General features: G+C 49.5%; 1 protein-coding gene across 2 annotated transcripts; it reads left to right on the forward strand.

The window, feature by feature from the left end:
• Positions 1-404: 404 nt before the first annotated feature.
• On the forward strand, positions 405-5,892 carry LOC120814895 (verrucotoxin subunit beta-like). Of its 2 annotated transcripts, none has more exons than XM_040169989.2 (3): positions 405-464; positions 1,609-1,710; positions 1,900-5,892. In XM_040169989.2, exons 2-3 carry the CDS (start codon positions 1,617-1,619, stop codon positions 4,737-4,739), a joined length of 2,934 nt encoding a protein of 977 aa, XP_040025923.2. In that variant the 5' UTR covers positions 405-464; positions 1,609-1,616; the 3' UTR covers positions 4,740-5,892. The 2 variants fall into 2 exon arrangements, with proteins under 2 accessions (XP_040025923.2, XP_040025924.2); XM_040169990.2 differs by lacking the exon at positions 405-464 and adding an exon at positions 976-1,057.
• Positions 5,893-17,210: the final 11,318 nt, after the last annotated feature.

Raw genomic sequence — 17,210 nt, forward strand, 5'->3', positions numbered from 1 at the left:
ATTAGTCGATCCGACACGAGGCCTCAGACGGGCTTCTCACAGTGAGACCACGTTCACGTCTCATCACATCCTGGTCTTCGTCTCCTTTGTCCTCCTCATGTCGCTCCTCTTCCCCACCAACCGTCTTCTGTGATACAGATTTACCAACAAATCCGTCGCCTTTTACTGAAACATGGTGATTTAATGCATTTGTGTAAAAGCAATGAAACATGATCCACAGTTTGGTGTGCGTGAACTTGTGTGTCGCTGAATGTGTGAAGAGTTTTGAAAATGTGGTTTGAGTATCGAACAATGTTTGTCGGCAACTGAAACAACTTACTTTCATTTTCAAAGGGAGCAGCTTCTTGGAAATGGTCTCACTTATCAGAAGCATGCGAGAGTGTGTGTGTGTGTGTGTGTGAGGGCGTGTGTGTGTGTATAAAAGCAGCAGCAGACCTCTTCCTGCCTCAGAGACTCACTGAGAGGTAAGAAGCTTTAGACACGTTTCATGTTTCTATGATACTGAAGATGTTTAATCTGTGTTCATGTTTCTTTAGTGCATCTTGAGAAGATACAAACACTGTTTGACTGCTTTAAATCGTTGCGTCTTGTTATGTGCCGTCCCACAATATAAGAAAAGCAATACGTTCTTTGTTGTGTCTCATTTAGGATGTTATGAACTAACTTAAACGCATTCAGTGTAAACCAGTGTACAGCCATCGTTCTGGAACTATGCTGTAAATAAACTGTCATTTTCAAACGCTGGTTAATAGAATAATAGCGATGCACAGCTATGATTGTATTCAATGTAATGTAATCAACTACATGCATGCATGGATACTTGATAGCACCGCTTACGTTGGCCCGAGACATTCAAAATCCGAGTTACATTGAACGCACCACCAAGGGTAAATACCCCATTGCACCAGCATGTTCTGTGAACTAGTCCCCTTGAACGCACCAGGAGACGTCACGTGCTCATGGACCTTCCACACCTTTACTGATCTGTGGAAATACTGCATTCTCTCTTTGTTCTGGATCCGTTGGTGGAAGCCGACAGTCATTGAACTTCTCTGAGGTCTGTGGATCACAGATGTTCACGGCCTGTCTAGTAAATACTGGTTCAACTATTCGATCCAAGATGATCCAGAGTTGCTTCATTTTTAGAACACGACACTTATCAACATAAATCATAGATGAAAACTCAGTGAAGAGATATTTAGGGTTTTATATTATTTTAATATGCACAACTCATAATTGTAGAGATCTGAAAGGGAAAAACCACCTTTGGGCTCTTTGTGTTTGTTTCATTCCAATGACGTGTGAAGCATGAGTGGACTTTAAGCTCACTGCTCTTACATTACATCACATTACGTGGTCTTCTTACGGTTTCATTCAGAGCGCTTGATTTCCAAGCGGGGGAGTTATTTTAAACACGTCCTTCTGCTGCTCAACAGGAAGTGATTGTGAGAGTCTCTGCTATCGTCTTTCTGCGAGTTACCAGTGAGGACATGAAGCCATAAAGTAGTGACCAGAGCTACGGACTTTAAACCATTTCCTCTCCTGCTGAACTCTGATATTGTCCCTTTAGTCAGAGAAGCGACTAACTGGTCTCTCCATCCGGTTCAGGCTGGACGATGGACTCTGAAGCCACGATGGAGGTCGCCGCACTCGGCCGACCTTTCAGTCTCGGGATGTTGTACGACTGCCGCAAAGACTTACTCGTCCCCGGTAAGTATGTAGATGTCATGATACTTAATGTATTATAACTAAACATTCAGTATAAAGTCAGATTCATCAATGTTCTCTGATATGTAGATCAGTCTGGTAGGACGTAAGATCACCTTCTAACCCTAACCCTAACCCTCCGGCCGGCTTGATTCTCTAGGCTGAAGTAGATTTCTGCTCTTTCTTTTGCAGGAATGACATTGTGGGACCGCGAAGCCCTGAAAACTCATATTGGTGAAAGACCAAAGAACTATAATGGATTTGAGATAGTCGCATCCGAATCTATTGCAGATAAATCTGCAGCACTAAATGTAAACGCATCGCTAAAGGCCAGTTTCTTCAGTGGACTGGTGGAGGTTGGAGGATCCGCCAAATACCTGAACGACACCAAGACCTCCAGAAACCAGGCCAGAGTAACTCTGAACTACAAAGCTACCACAAAGGTCCAGGAACTGTCCATGAACCATCTAGCAAGTGACAATGTAAAGTATCCGTACGTCTTTGACAAAGGATTAGCAACCCATGTAGTCACAGCTATTCTTTACGGGGCACAAGCCTTCTTCATCTTTGACCGTGACGTGTCTGAAGATGAGAATCATCAAGACATTCAGGGTGACCTAAAGGTCATGATCGATAAGTTCCCCAGCATTAAGATAGAAGGTGAAGGTTCCCTGAAGATGGAGGAAAAGGACAAAAAGAAAGTTGACAAATTCTCCTGCAAATTCCACGGAGACTTTTCCCTTGAAGAGAACCCTGTGTCCTTCAGTGAGGCAGTAAAAGTCTACCAGAGTCTGCCAAGACTGCTGGGAGCCCACGGAGAGAACGCCGTACCAATGACGGTCTGGCTGCTGCCGCTGGCAGGTTTAGATTCTAATGCTGCTAGACTTGTTCGTCAGATAAGTATACGATTAGTTCAGGAATCCCAAAGCGTCCTCGAGGACTTCAGTGAGCTGGAAATGAGGTGCAATGATGCGTTGAACAACACCACTGCACAGAAGTTCCCACAGATTGGAAAAAAGATCAAAACCTTTAAAGAGATGTGCTCTGAGTCCAGACAGGATCTCCAACAAACTTTGGCAAAGAAACTTCCATCAATCCGAGGAGGAGGAGAAGAGGAAGCTGTGCTCACTGACATCCTGAAGAAAAGACATTCTTCTCCTTTCAACAGCAAAAAGCTCAACGAGTGGATTGAATGTAAAGAGAGAGAAATCCACACGTTGAAGTCTTTCACCAACATCATGAAAAACACAAAGATCGTTACATCTCAAAATGATCTGTACAAAGAAATTTTCCGTTCAGAACATGTGATGTGCTTTGTCTTCACCTCACTAGGAAGTCCTGACTCGTACCTCTCAACGTTATCAAGCTACTTAAGACAACCAGAAGAGAACCCTCAAGATACACACACTCAAGATATAGAGAAGGAACAATGGTTCCTCTCCAACAAAATAGCAGATACATTGAGGCTCAAAGCGAAGCTCTTCAGTGATTTTGCAGTGGCCAACAAGGAGAACAAGAACATTAAGTTCTTGACCTTGGGATTAGCAAATGAGGCACAGAAAGGTTCAAGCATCTACCTTTATAAAGACGGCTTTTCTGTCAGTGAGAACTTTGAGCCTCCTTCAAGGCCTGAAACGTTAACAGTAAGCGACATAAACCACAACAGTGTGACGCTGAAGGTGTCTCCACCCAGATTTGGAGCAGAGAACATCACCTCCTACTCTGTTGAGTACTGTGTCAGTGGAGAAGATGGATGGAAACAGAAGGCAGCATCCAGAGATGAAGAAGTCCCAGTGAGCGGTCTGAGTCCTAACACCGAGTATGTGTTCAGATGCAGAGCGGTGACCTCAGCAGGTGTTGGACCAGCCAATGAAGTCAGTGGTTCCATTAGGACTTTACCCTGCAGCCCTCCTGGGAAACCTCAGGTTGAACCCAATTCAACAGAGGCATCAGTCAGCTGGGAGAAACCTGCTGAGCTCGGACAAGATGTCCTCATTCTGACCTACATGGTGGAGTACGCAGAGACCAAAGACGGGGTGAAAGAGGAAGATCTCCGATGGAACCAAATGATGTCAACGGCTGAAAAGGCCGTCATTTCAGGGCTTCAGGCAGAGACGGAATATGTCGTCAGGGTCCGATGTGATTGCGGTGCAGCCGACAGAAGCAAAGAAAGCGTCACTGTTAAAGTCTGCACAACAAAATTTAGACCTCTCCCAGAACACCTCAAAAGAACGAGCCTAAAGATTCATTCTGGATCTCCGTCAGTTTACAAACTGACACTGAAGAAAGAAGATGTGAACATAGACGGATGCACTAAAATCACTTTTGGTCAAGAAAGCATGAGGCAAAATCGCACTATTATTCTCTTCGGAGCGACGGGCTCAGGAAAGTCTACTCTGATCAATGGGATGATCAACTACCTGGTTGGTGTGGAGTGGAAGGACTCCTTCAGATTTCAGTTGGTTGAAGATGATCGGTCCAGATCTCAAGCTGAAAGCCAGACCTCTGAAGTCACCGTCTACAAAATCCACCACCAGGAGGGATTTAAAATTGATCACTCTCTGACCATCATTGACACTCCAAGCTTCGCAGAAACAGAAGACGCAGAGAGAGGCGAGGAGATGATTCGTCATCTATGTGAACTCTTCGCTGCCGACCATGGTGTGAGTGATATTGACGCCCTGTGCTTCATAGCTCCGGTTGCTTCAGAACAACTCCCCAAATCACAGCAGGGTGTGCTCGATTCTCTGCTCTCAATCTTTGGCGAGGATAAGGCAGAGAACATCTGGAACCTGGTGACGTCTACGGATGTCCCCTGTCCTAAGACAAAAAGTGCGCTGCCAATTCACTTCAAGTTCAACTACTCAGCGTTGTTTGCCGACAACAAATCACCTGCAACCGATGTGAATGTGGACGATGAAGACGAAGAGGGAGAATTCTATCAGATGTGTTGGAACATGGGGAGAAAATGCATGAAGAGGTTTTTTGTTGCTTTGAATACCTTACAAACCAAAAGGTTTTCATGGCCGTAGGTCTAGAAGGACTGTTTGGATTCTTCAGGTCTTCCGTTGGGAATCGATGCGCTTTGATAAAAGATAAAAGAGACAACTGCAATAGTTCAAACGCACGAGTCAGAGATGGTCAACGACTCGGTCACAATAGACGAGTCTGGTTCTGGATCTCATACGAGGAGGTTGAGCCCTCAGAGACCGAGACACCTGCTCAGTCATTACCTGCAGAACCTTGTGGTGAATGTGATGGTGTGAAGAAAGATGCTGGATGCAGCATTATTATTAAAGTATTATTAAATCTACATCCAAACATACGGCACCAAGAGAACGAGGAGCTCCAGTGGAACACGGATCATCAACAAAGAACCAAACCGGACGATGTAAAAGATCAAGATCCGTATTGACTTTATCAACCTCATATTACTTTACTACATTCGAATATTACCGCAACACTGATTTATGTTGTTAATTTGGGTTTTTAATCATGAATATTCCCTTTTTGTCAAGTTGTTTTTTTGAATCTTTGAAAATGGTTTTAATGTGAATAACCGTAAGCTCTCATTTATTGGTGTTTATTGAATTCCGTCATTGTTCTGTAACAATAACGTTGCTCTCACTCAACAATGGAAAAGTTATGAAATGATCATTTTTTATGAGAACACAACATTTGAGTAGTAATAAAACCTGCTCATAGATTTTTGTATTTTCGGGTTTGTGGTTTGTGGTTTTCCTCCGCGTGTGTGTTGACGTGTACACAGTCAACAGGACTTCATTGGTTCGTTGACGTTTTGAAGCCGTAATTTGCCTTCTTTCTTTTGCAAACAGGGACTCGAGAGGGTCGAGCCGAGAACAACGTCAGTGAGACATTTTCAGGCAAAATGGTCGAATGAAATTGAAAAGATGGAAACAAAGTGTGAAACAATGAACTAATCACGGATCAACATAACGATGCTGTTGTTCATTCAGGGATTCGCATGAGTTGAAATGTTTTAATTCAGGTAAAAGGTTCACTATGAACTTGACAGGGTGTTTATCGGTGTAGAGGTTCCATCGGAGCCTCCTGGCTGTGGAGAGAACCAACAAACACTCATTCATGCCGTGAAAACAGGAGCAAACTGTCTTCATTGTTGACAATTGACACACGACATCATTAAAACACCACCGTTGTATAAAAGTGTCTACGTCTCCAATGTGTTCATAGAACCGGAGCTCCAGAGTCTGGACCTGATGAACCGCGCTGCTCCTCCTGCTCCTCTGCGTCCACTCCGCCTTCCTACTTAAATAAATCGCCATTTCGCCTTCGCCCGAAAGACCACTTTTCTTTTTCTGCTTTCTTGTAGGCCGCTCACATGATAAAACTCTGTTCTGTGAAAGGGAGAAGAATCTGTTGCGTCTCTCACAGTAGAAACATGATAAAGCGTCTGAGGTCACAGGAGGGTCACTGGCTCAGAACAGAGGGATTAATAACAGAGATAAAAGCGTTGGAGGCGACGGAACCACTGGAGGTCGGCGGTCCGTCTCTTGAGGGGAGGTTTGAATAAAGTCCTCCACTGTGGACCCGGTCCGCTTTGTCCCAGTCTGTTGGACCACGCGGTGGGGAGCCGGTCGCACAGTCTTGGCTGATCTTGATGCCGCCGCCGCGTGAGGTGGGACAGATTTTCTTAAGAGACACCGGCAGGAGAAAAAACACCCAGTACACAAACCACACAGATTAAACCAAAAACTAGTGTGAAACCAACTAACTAACCACATGAAACTACTACACGTGAACTAGGGACCAGAACAAAGGTTACGCCACCGACTCACTCACACACACTCACTCCCAGCATGCACCGGGAGAGAGAGAGAGGGAGAGAGGGAGGGAGAGAGGGAGAGAGAGAGAGAGAGAGGGAGAGAGAGATTTGATTTGATTTTCAAAGGGTCTTTTATTACATCATTTCGGTTAAAATTAAACGGTTACATATAAACGGTCAATGAGGATCTACAACAAGCCTAAATCATGTGAAGAGAACAACATAAATCACAGATGGATGACCAGAGCGTTCTCGCTGACTGAACACAGGAGGTTCTTCAGACCCCAAATGGTAACAAAGAGTTCGGTGTTGTTGGTCAGTTTGTAGTAGCCAAACTCCACCCTGAGCCGAGCGGCCAGCAGCCCTGTCAGCATCAGATTTGCGTCCTCCGACCCTCCACCACGCACACGGTTCTGTCTCGTTTTCCAAATGGCCAGTTTGGACATTCCTGAAAGGAAGTTTAGCAGAGTGTGAACGTTCTTCTTGCGAGCAGAATATTTTGGTCCGTAAATAAATAGAGGTAGAGAGAATTGTTCCCCTAAGCCCCGAAACCATGCCTGTAAACGTTTGAATAGTCCCTTCAGTCTGGAGCACTCAGCAAACAGGTGGTAGACGGTTTCTGGCAGAGGACAGAAAGGACACTTGTCCCCCCCTCCCGGGTCCAGGTGTACCAGATATTTGTTGGTAGCTATGGCTCCATGCACAACCCTCCACTGGAGGTCCCCTGTCCGTTTGTCCACAGGAGGCTTGTACAGAGACCGCCAGCAGCCCCCCGGGGAGCACTTCCTGCCAAAAAAGTCGACCCACCTTGACACCTTCACCCCCGTTAGAGAGCGCAAGTTTGAGACCTTCACGGAGACCTGGTATGCTGCCTTTCTCCCCAGAGACTCAAAGTCACCCAGTTGTGGTGTCTTCAGGGACAGCAGGGTATCCTCACCTGCTGTCCACTGTCCTGCAGCCGCAGAGACATCAAGGGGGGGGAAGGCGTACTCACACCCACCGTCCCATTGGTCAGAGAGTGATCGGTCTTTTACAAATGACCTGAAACCTTCTGGCAGGGAAGCACAGACCTCCTCCACCAGCCTGAGCAGGAGCCTGTTGGAACGGATGTGGGTCAGCTCTGCCAGGTGAGGGATGGAGATCTTCACCAAGTGACCCAGTTTCACACAGCCGGCCTCTCTCAGTCGGGTTCTTAAGCTGACGGATGTCAGGGCTTGGGATGTGATGAGCTTGCCCCCAAGCAGCGGCTCCTCAAAAAGCCACATCCCTGGTGTTGTCTCACCACTCCGCTTGTGAGTGAGAACCTGCCACGCCTGGAGGACGGACTCGTAGAACACTGTCAGACCAGTTATATCTACTAGCTGGGGCTCAAGCAGGAAAAGATGCTTATCATACCCCATGCGTCCAGCCCTCCTTAGTAGTACACATGCAGCATCAGTCCATGGCAGGCCGGAACTGTAGAGCAGTCTCTGGGCGGTCAGTAGTCTAAAAGCTGTCACCCGTGAGGCGATGTCCACCAGGCCTTGACCCCCCTCCTGGATCGGTAAATACAGCACAGCAGCTTTCAACCAGTGAAGGCCTGACCAGAAGAAGTCCACAACGGTCCTCTGGATCTCAGCAATCAGGTCCCGGGGTGGAGTTAGAGCCGCCAGCCTGTGCCAAAGGGCCGAGGCGACCAGGTTGTTGACAACAAGGACCCTCCCCCTGTAGGACAGCCGAGGCAGCAGCCACCTCCACCTCGACAGTCTAGCGCGCACTCTGTCCAAAGCCCCTTCCCAGTTCTGTTTCTGAAACTCCTCAGTTCCTAGAAAAACACCCAAAACCTTTAACCCCTGCCTACCCCATCTGAGGTTGCCCGGTAGTTTTGGTGCTTCTCCATTGGCCCATTGACCAACCTGCAAGGCCTCACTCTTCCCCCAGTTCACTTTGGCTGAAGAAGCCCTCTCGTAAGTGTTAATACAGCTGCTTAGGAGCAGGACATCCCTCTGATCCTTCACAAACACGTTTACGTCATCAGCATATGCTGACACCATCAGGGGGGGGCGCTGAGGCAGTCCAGGCAACACGACTCCAGACAGACGGGATCTTAAAGTGTTGAGGAGTGGTTCAATGGCTATGGAGTACAGCTGCCCAGAGATGGGACATCCCTGTCTGATGCCTCTCTCGACCTGAACTGGACCGCTCAGCGCGCCCCCCGCCTTCACCAGACAAGTGGCTTTTTTGTACATCGCACCCAACAGTGACATAAACCCTTCACCAAAACCAAAAGCTCTTAAAGTGGAAAAAAGAAAATCATGGTCCACCCTGTCAAAGGCCTTCTCCTGATCTAGGGCAATGACACCAAAATCAATATTACACAGTTTACCAATGTCCAACAGGTCCCTCATAAGAAATATATTGTCCATTATGGATCTGTCTGGCACGCAGTAGGACTGGTCTCTGTGAATAATACAGGCGAGACATTTTTTAAGCCGGTTGGCGAGCACCTTAGAGAAAAGTTTGTAGTCTGTGCACAACAACGCCACCGGTCTCCAGTTCTTTAACAAGGACAGATCTCCCTTCTTAGGTAGCAGGGAGAGTACTGCGTTTCGGCACGATGTTGGTAGCAGGCCCGTCTGCGAGCTCTCCTGCAGCACCTGCCACAGGTCGGCTCCCAAACAGTCCCAGAAGTGTTTATAAAAGTCTGCAGGCAGTCCGTCGAGTCCAGGGGCCTTACCAGCAGCCATCTGACCCGCCGCAACAGTCAGCTCCGCCAGGGAGATGTCAGCATCTAGGAAGGCCTTGTCTTCTGGGCCCAACTGTGGGAGACCTTGAAGCAGTTCTGCAGCACTCTCGCAGTGGTCGGCCTCTTTCCTGTAGAGGGCGCTGTAGAAGGCGACGGCGTGCTGCCTCATCTCAGTCGGATCAGCTGTCATCTTGCCGTCAGGGAGGCGGAGACACACCATTTGTTTGGCCCGAGAGACAGACCGCTCCAGGTTAAAGAAAAAGGATGTAGGAGCATCCATGTCCCTCACACTTATAAACCTTGATCTGACTAGAGCACCTTTAGCCTGTTCCTTTAGGAAGGACCCCAGTCTGTCTTTTTTCTGCTGAAGCTTGTGGGCATCTGTGCTAGTGTGGGGGAAAAAGCTGTGCTCCATGTCCCTGATCTCCTTCTCTAAACACTCGGTGACTTTCTTGACTTTGTAGGTGGAGCCGCTAGTGTACTGCTGCACAAAGACTCGAATGTGGGCCTTTCCCACATCCCACCACAGACTAAGTGACTGAAATTCGCTCTTCCTCTTCCCCCAGATCCCCCAGAAAATCTTAAATTTCTCACAGAAGTCCCTGTCCTGCAACAGCTTCACATTAAAGTGCCAGTAGGAGTTGGATTTTTTGGTTGGTGAGATATGGAAGTCTAGGGTGACCAGGTGATGGTCTGTGAAACCCACTGGGAGAATGTGGCAGTTTAATAGGCGATTACCATAACTGGAGGACACGTACACCCTGTCCAGCCTGGCTGCTCTGATGTTCCCCTCCAACATTTTCACCCACGTGTACTGCCTCGCCCGAGGATGTTTGACCCTCCATGCATCCTCCACACCTGCCTCAGCAATCACCCGGGACAGAGTGGCAGATGACTGATGGTGAGGCTCCTCCCCTGTCCTGTCTAAAAAAAAGTTAACAGTACAGTTCCAGTCTCCCCCCATCACTATACACTCGTCTTGGTCGTAGTGCAGCAGGGCATCCCTTAATTTGAGGAAGAGGTCTGTTCTAAGAGGGCCTTGATTCGGGGCATATATGTTAATGAACACAAAAATGATGCCAGCTATGGATGCTTTGACCACTAGTGCCCTGCCCGCCTCCACTTCTGTAGAGGAGAGGATGCTAACGTCCAGCCCAGGTGAGAAGAGGACGGCCACACCTGCAGACAGGTTGGTCCCATGAGACAGGACATACTGCCCCCCCCACCACAGACCCCAGTCCACCTCGTTGTGAGGGTCGCTGTGGGTCTCCTGCAGAAAGACAATGTCTAACCTCTTTTGTTTGATTATTTCTGCAGTGACCGCTCTCTTCTGGCGGTCCCTCCCACCATTTATGTTTAAAGAGCCCAAAATCACCTTGTGCATTAGAAAGAGAAAAGAAGCAGTGACGCAGACAAAAACAGGAAACTGTAACACAAAAAAGGAGTGCAGCACATTCATCCCAAAATCAATCACTGGTCCTCAGCCTCTTGGAACCCTTCACTCCGTCTCTCTCCATTATCTTCCTGAGAATAGTTACATGCTTCTTCAGTCTGAAGCGCTTTTTCTTATCCAGAGAGTTATCATCATAAACTTTCTGCAAAAGCACAGCAGTTCTGATGAATTTAGCACCGTCTGGGAAATAATCTAAAACCTTGATGGACTTCCCAAACGTGTCATCCAGGAAGCTGTTTATCTCTTCCAAAGAGTATACGTCTCCATCTGCAGACATGGAGCCCGAGTCAGAGAGGTTATCTGATTCACTGTCGCAGTCCATCGCCTCCTCCTCTTTCTCGGGCGGTGCCCCTCCACCCATTCCACCTGGGGGGTCAGCGCTGCTGCCTACTTCACCTGCTCTGTTACAGTGTGCAACACCTTCAGTCTCTGCCCCCTCTTCCCCCACACAGTTCTTTTCCTCAGCCTTTTTCCCATCATCCTTTTTTCCTTCTCTCTGCTCCCACCTATTGTTTGTTTTCTGAGACTCTTCCTTTCCCTCCTCACTGGTCTTGTCCTCAGCTCCAAGTCTCATCTCCACTCCTGTCCTGTCATCTTCACTCGTTGTTTTGGCCTCTTGATTCTCATCCTCTTCTGCTCCTCTGCCTTCCTCTCTGCACTTTGTGCTTATTCCCTCTGCCACACCTCTCCCCTCCTCCCCTGTCCTTTCCACTTCAACGTTCAGCTCCTCTGCTCTTGTATTTTCTAACTCCCTTTCCCCGTTTTTCACTCCCTCCCTAACTTCCGTCCTGTCTTCCGCTCCTGTTTCCTCTGCTCCTTCCTTCTCCTCCACCCCCCTCCTTTCTGCTGTATTAATACCGGTAGTTGGGCTCTGATCCCTCTCATGTGAGCCCACCTGTCTGCCGTGACTCACCTCCACTCCTGTCTCAGCCGGCGGCGCATCGCCTCCCGCTGGCTCGTCATCCATCGGCGCCCCGGCGCCACCGAGCCCTTCTGCCGGTGCGGGCTCCGATTCTGCGCGCTCTTCGGCGGGCTTGTGAGGACAAGCGTCACGCTTGTGCCCCATTCCCCCGCACAGAAAACACTTAATGCTACCCGTATTTGCGTAGATCATATAGTGACCCTCGCCGTGCTTCACTCTGAAGGACACCTCTAGCGTCTGTGAAGGACATGTGAGGAACATGGACACTTGTCTCCTGAAGGATTGGACATGTTTAAGTTTATCGCTCTTGCAGCCCAGTCCCACGGACCGGAAACCACTCGCAAGTTTTCCGAAGCGCAGTAGCTCGCGCTCCAGCACCTGGTTGGGTATGAAGGGGGGGACACCTGACAAGGTAACCCGCGTTGAGGGCACCGCGAGCGGTGACACCTGCAGGTACACCCCGTCTACGGTTACGCCGCTTGCCACTAGCTCCGCCACCAGCCGCTCCTCCTTCAGGAACACCAGCAACCCCCGGTTCATGCGGGAGGCGTGGGACAGGTTAGCGTGCCCCACGCACTCCCCGATGGCCAGCAAGACAGCTTCTACCGGGACGCCGGGGTCGGGCTGGACCCGAACCCCATGCCTCAGAGACGGCGTCTCGGAGGACGCCATTCCCGACACGAGGCACGGTCCTCCGTCCCCTAATCACCACCAAAACCCCAGAACCACTACAGACTACCGTTACTCACTCACCCTGTGAAATAAGAGGAAACGTAGAAAGACAGTCCTAGAAAAGTCACCAAACTCTCCACCAAACTCACCAGCTCACCACGCACCCAACCGCCATAGAGAGAGAGCGAGAGAGAGAGTGAGAGAGGGAGAGAGAGAGAGAGAGAGAGAGAGATTTGAGATTTCAAAGGGTCTTTTATTACATCATTTCGGTTAAAATTAAACGGTTACATATAAACGGTCAATGAGGATCTACAACAAGCCTAAATCATGTGAAGAGAACAACATAAATCACAGATGGATGACCAGAGCGTTCTCGCTGACTGAACACAGGAGGTTCTCCAGACCCCAAATGGTAACAAAGAGTTCGGTGTTGTTGGTCAGTTTGTAGTAGCCAAACTCCACCCTGAGCCGAGCGGCCAGCAGCCCTGTCAGCATCAGATTTGCGTCCTCCGACCCTCCACCACGCACACGGTTCTGTCTCGTTTTCCAAATGGCCAGTTTGGACATTCCTGAAAGGAAGTTTAGCAGAGTGTGAACGTTCTTCTTGCGAGCAGAATATTTTGGTCCGTAAATAAATAGAGGTAGAGAGAATTGTTCCCCTAAGCCCCGAAACCATGCCTGTAAACGTTTGAATAGTCCCTTCAGTCTGGAGCACTCAGCAAACAGGTGGTAGACGGTTTCTGGCAGAGGACAGAAAGGACACCTGTCCCCCCCTCCCGGGTCCAGGTGTACCAGATATTTGTTGGTAGCTATGGCTCCATGCACAACCCTCCACTGGAGGTCCCCTGTCCGTTTGTCCACAGGAGGCTTGTACAGAGACCGCCAGCAGCCCCCCGGGGAGCACTTCCTGCCAAAAAAGTCGACCCACCTTGAGACCTTCACCCCTGTTAGAGAGCGCAAGTTTGAGACCTTCACGGAGACCTGGTATACTGCCTTTCTCCCCAGAGACTCAAAGTCACCCAGTCGTGGTGTCTTCAGGGACAGCAGGGTATCCTCACCTGCTGTCCACTGTCCTGCAGCCGCAGAGACATCAAGGGGGGGGAAGGCGTACTCACACCCACCGTCCCATTGGTCAGAGAGTGATCGGTCTTTTACAAATGACCTGAAACCTTCTGGCAGGGAAGCACAGACCTCCTCCACCAGCCTGAGCAGGAGCCTGTTGGAACGGATGTGGGTCAGCTCTGCCAGGTGAGGGATGGAGATCTTCACCAAGTGACCCAGTTTCACACAGCCGGCCTCTCTCAGTCGGGTTCTTAAGCTGACGGATGTCAGGGCTTGGGATGTGATGAGCTTGCCCCCAAGCAGCGGCTCCTCAAAAAGCCACATCCCTGGTGTTGTCTCACCACTCCGCTTGTGAGTGAGAACCTGCCACGCCTGGAGGACGGACTCGTAGAACACTGTCAGACCAGTTATATCTACTAGCTGGGGCTCAAGCAGGAAAAGATGCTTATCATACCCCATGCGTCCAGCCCTCCTTAGTAGTACACATGCAGCATCAGTCCATGGCAGGCCGGAACTGTAGAGCAGTCTCTGGGCGGTCAGTAGTCTAAAAGCTGTCACCCGTGAGGCGATGTCCACCAGGCCTTGACCCCCCTCCTGGATCGGTAAATACAGCACAGCAGCTTTCAACCAGTGAAGGCCTGACCAGAAGAAGTCCACAACGGTCCTCTGGATCTCAGCAATCAGGTCCCGGGGTGGAGTTAGAGCCGCCAGCCTGTGCCAAAGGGCCGAGGCGACCAGGTTGTTGACAACAAGGACCCTCCCCCTGTAGGACAGCCGAGGCAGCAGCCACCTCCACCTCGACAGTCTAGCGCGCACTCTGTCCAAAGCCCCTTCCCAGTTCTGTTTCTGAAACTCCTCAGTTCCTAGAAAAACACCCAAAACCTTTAACCCCTGCCTACCCCATCTGAGGTTGCCCGGTAGTTTTGGTGCTTCTCCATTGGCCCATTGACCAACCTGCAAGGCCTCACTCTTCCCCCAGTTCACTTTGGCTGAAGAAGCCCTCTCGTAAGTGTTAATACAGCTGCTTAGGAGCAGGATATCCCTCTGATCCTTCACAAACACGTTTACGTCATCAGCATATGCTGACACCATCAGGGGGGGGCGCTGAGGCAGTCCAGGCAACACGACTCCAGACAGACGGGATCTTAAAGTGTTGAGGAGTGGTTCAATGGCTATGGAGTACAGCTGCCCAGAGATGGGACATCCCTGTCTGATGCCTCTCTCGACCTGAACTGGACCGCTCAGCGCGCCCCCCGCCTTCACCAGACAAGTGGCTTTTTTGTACATCGCACCCAACAGTGACATAAACCCTTCACCAAAACCAAAAGCTCTTAAAGTGGAAAAAAGAAAATCATGGTCCACCCTGTCAAAGGCCTTCTCCTGATCTAGGGCAATGACACCAAAATCAATATTACACAGTTTACCAATGTCCAACAGGTCCCTCATAAGAAATATATTGTCCATTATGAATCTGTCTGGCACGCAGTAGGACTGGTCTCTGTGAATAATACAGGCGAGACATTTTTTAAGCCGGTTGGCGAGCACCTTAGAGAAAAGTTTGTAGTCCGTGCACAACAACGCCACCGGTCTCCAGTTCTTCAACAAGGACAGATCTCCCTTCTTAGGTAGCAGGGAGAGTACTGCGTTTCGGCACGATGTTGGTAGCAGGCCTGTCTGCGAGCTCTCCTGCAGCACCTGCCACAGGTCGGCTCCCAAACAGTCCCAGAAGTGTTTATAAAAGTCTGCAGGCAGTCCGTCGAGTCCAGGGGCCTTACCAGCAGCCATCTGACCCGCCGCAACAGTCAGCTCCGCCAGGGAGATGTCAGCATCTAGGAAGGCCTTGTCTTCTGGGCCCAACTGTGGGAGACCTTGAAGCAGTTCTGCAGCACTCTCGCAGTGGTCGGCCTCTTTCCTGTAGAGGGCGCTGTAGAAGGCGACGGCGTGCTGCCTCATCTCAGTCGGATCAGCTGTCATCTTGCCGTCAGGGAGGCGGAGACACACCATTTGTTTGGCCCGAGAGACAGACCGCTCCAGGTTAAAGAAAAAGGATGTAGGAGCATCCATGTCTCTCACACTTATAAACCTTGATCTGACTAGAGCACCTTTAGCCTGTTCCTTTAGGAAGGACCCCAGTCTGTCTTTTTTCTGCTGAAGCTTGTGGGCATCTGTGCTAGTGTGGGGGAAAAAGCTGTGCTCCATGTCCCTGATCTCCTTCTCTAAACACTCGGTGACTTTCTTGACTTTGTAGGTGGAGCCGCTAGTGTACTGCTGCACAAAGACTCGAATGTGGGCCTTTCCCACATCCCACCACAGACTAAGTGACTGAAATTCGCTCTTCCTCTTCCCCCAGATCCCCCAGAAAATCTTAAATTTCTCACAGAAGTCCCTGTCCTGCAACAGCTTCACATTAAAGTGCCAGTAGGAGTTGGATTTTTTGGTTGGTGAGATATGGAAGTCTAGGGTGACCAGGTGATGGTCTGTGAAACCCACTGGGAGAATGTGGCAGTTTAATAGGCGATTACCATAACTGGAGGACACGTACACCCTGTCCAGCCTGGCTGCTCTGATGTTCCCCTCCAACATTTTCACCCACGTGTACTGCCTCGCCCGAGGATGTTTGACCCTCCATGCATCCTCCACACCTGCCTCAGCAATCACCCGGGACAGAGTGGCAGATGACTGATGGTGAGGCTCCTCCCCTGTCCTGTCTAAAAAAAAGTTAACAGTACAGTTCCAGTCTCCCCCCATCACTATACACTCGTCTTGGTCGTAGTGCAGCAGGGCATCCCTTAATTTGAGGAAGAGGTCTGTTCTAAGAGGGCCTTGATTCGGGGCATATATGTTAATGAACACAAAAATGATGCCAGCTATGGATGCTTTGACCACTAGTGCCCTGCCCGCCTCCACTTCTGTAGAGGAGAGGATGCTAACGTCCAGCCCAGGTGAGAAGAGGACGGCCACACCTGCAGACAGGTTGGTCCCATGAGACAGGACATACTGCCCCCCCCACCACAGACCCCAGTCCACCTCGTTGTGAGGGTCGCTGTGGGTCTCCTGCAGAAAGACAATGTCTAACCTCTTTTGTTTGATTATTTCTGCAGTGACCGCTCTCTTCTGGCGGTCCCTCCCACCATTTATGTTTAAAGAGCCCAAAATCACCTTGTGCATTAGAAAGAGAAAAGAAGCAGTGACGCAGACAAAAACAGGAAACTGTAACACAAAAAAGGAGTGCAGCACATTCATCCCAAAATCAATCACTGGTCCTCAGCCTCTTGGAACCCTTCACTCCGTCTCTCTCCATTATCTTCCTGAGAATAGTTACATGCTTCTTCAGTCTGAAGCGCTTTTTCTTATCCAGAGAGTTATCATCATAAACTTTCTGCAAAAGCACAGCAGTTCTGATGAATTTAGCACCGTCTGGGAAATAATCTAAAACCTTGATGGACTTCCCAAACGTGTCATCCAGGAAGCTGTTTATCTCTTCCAAAGAGTATACGTCTCCATCTGCAGACATGGAGCCCGAGTCAGAGAGGTTATCTGATTCACTGTCGCAGTCCATCGCCTCCTCCTCTTTCTCGGGCGGTGCCCCTCCACCCATTCCACCTGGGGGGTCAGCGCTGCTGCCTACTTCACCTGCTCTGTTACAGTGTGCAACACCTTCAGTCTCTGCCCCCTCTTCCCCCACACAGTTCTTTTCCTCAGCCTTTTTCCCATCATCCTTTTTTCCTTCTCTCTGCTCCCACCTATTGTTTGTTTTCTGAGACTCTTCCTTTCCCTCCTCACTGGTCTTGTCCTCAGCTCCAAGTCTCATCTCCACTCCTGTCCTGTCATCTTCACTCGTTGTTTTGGCCTCTTGATTCTCATC

The sequence above is a fragment of the Gasterosteus aculeatus genome, chromosome 3 (genome assembly GCF_964276395.1).
Source record: "Gasterosteus aculeatus chromosome 3, fGasAcu3.hap1.1, whole genome shotgun sequence".
In the NCBI taxonomy this organism is placed as follows: Eukaryota; Metazoa; Chordata; class Actinopteri; order Perciformes; family Gasterosteidae; genus Gasterosteus; species Gasterosteus aculeatus.

What these genes read in the sequence shown, in the direction of transcription:
- LOC120814895 (XM_040169989.2), top strand. Translation starts at nt 1,617, where the DNA reads ATGGACTCTGAAGCCACGATGGAGGTCGCCGCACTCGGCCGACCTTTC. An exon ending in CAAAGACTTACTCGTCCCCG is followed by an intron (nt 1,711 to 1,899) that starts GTAAGTATGTAG and finishes TTTCTTTTGCAG; the next exon opens with GAATGACATTGTGGGACCGC.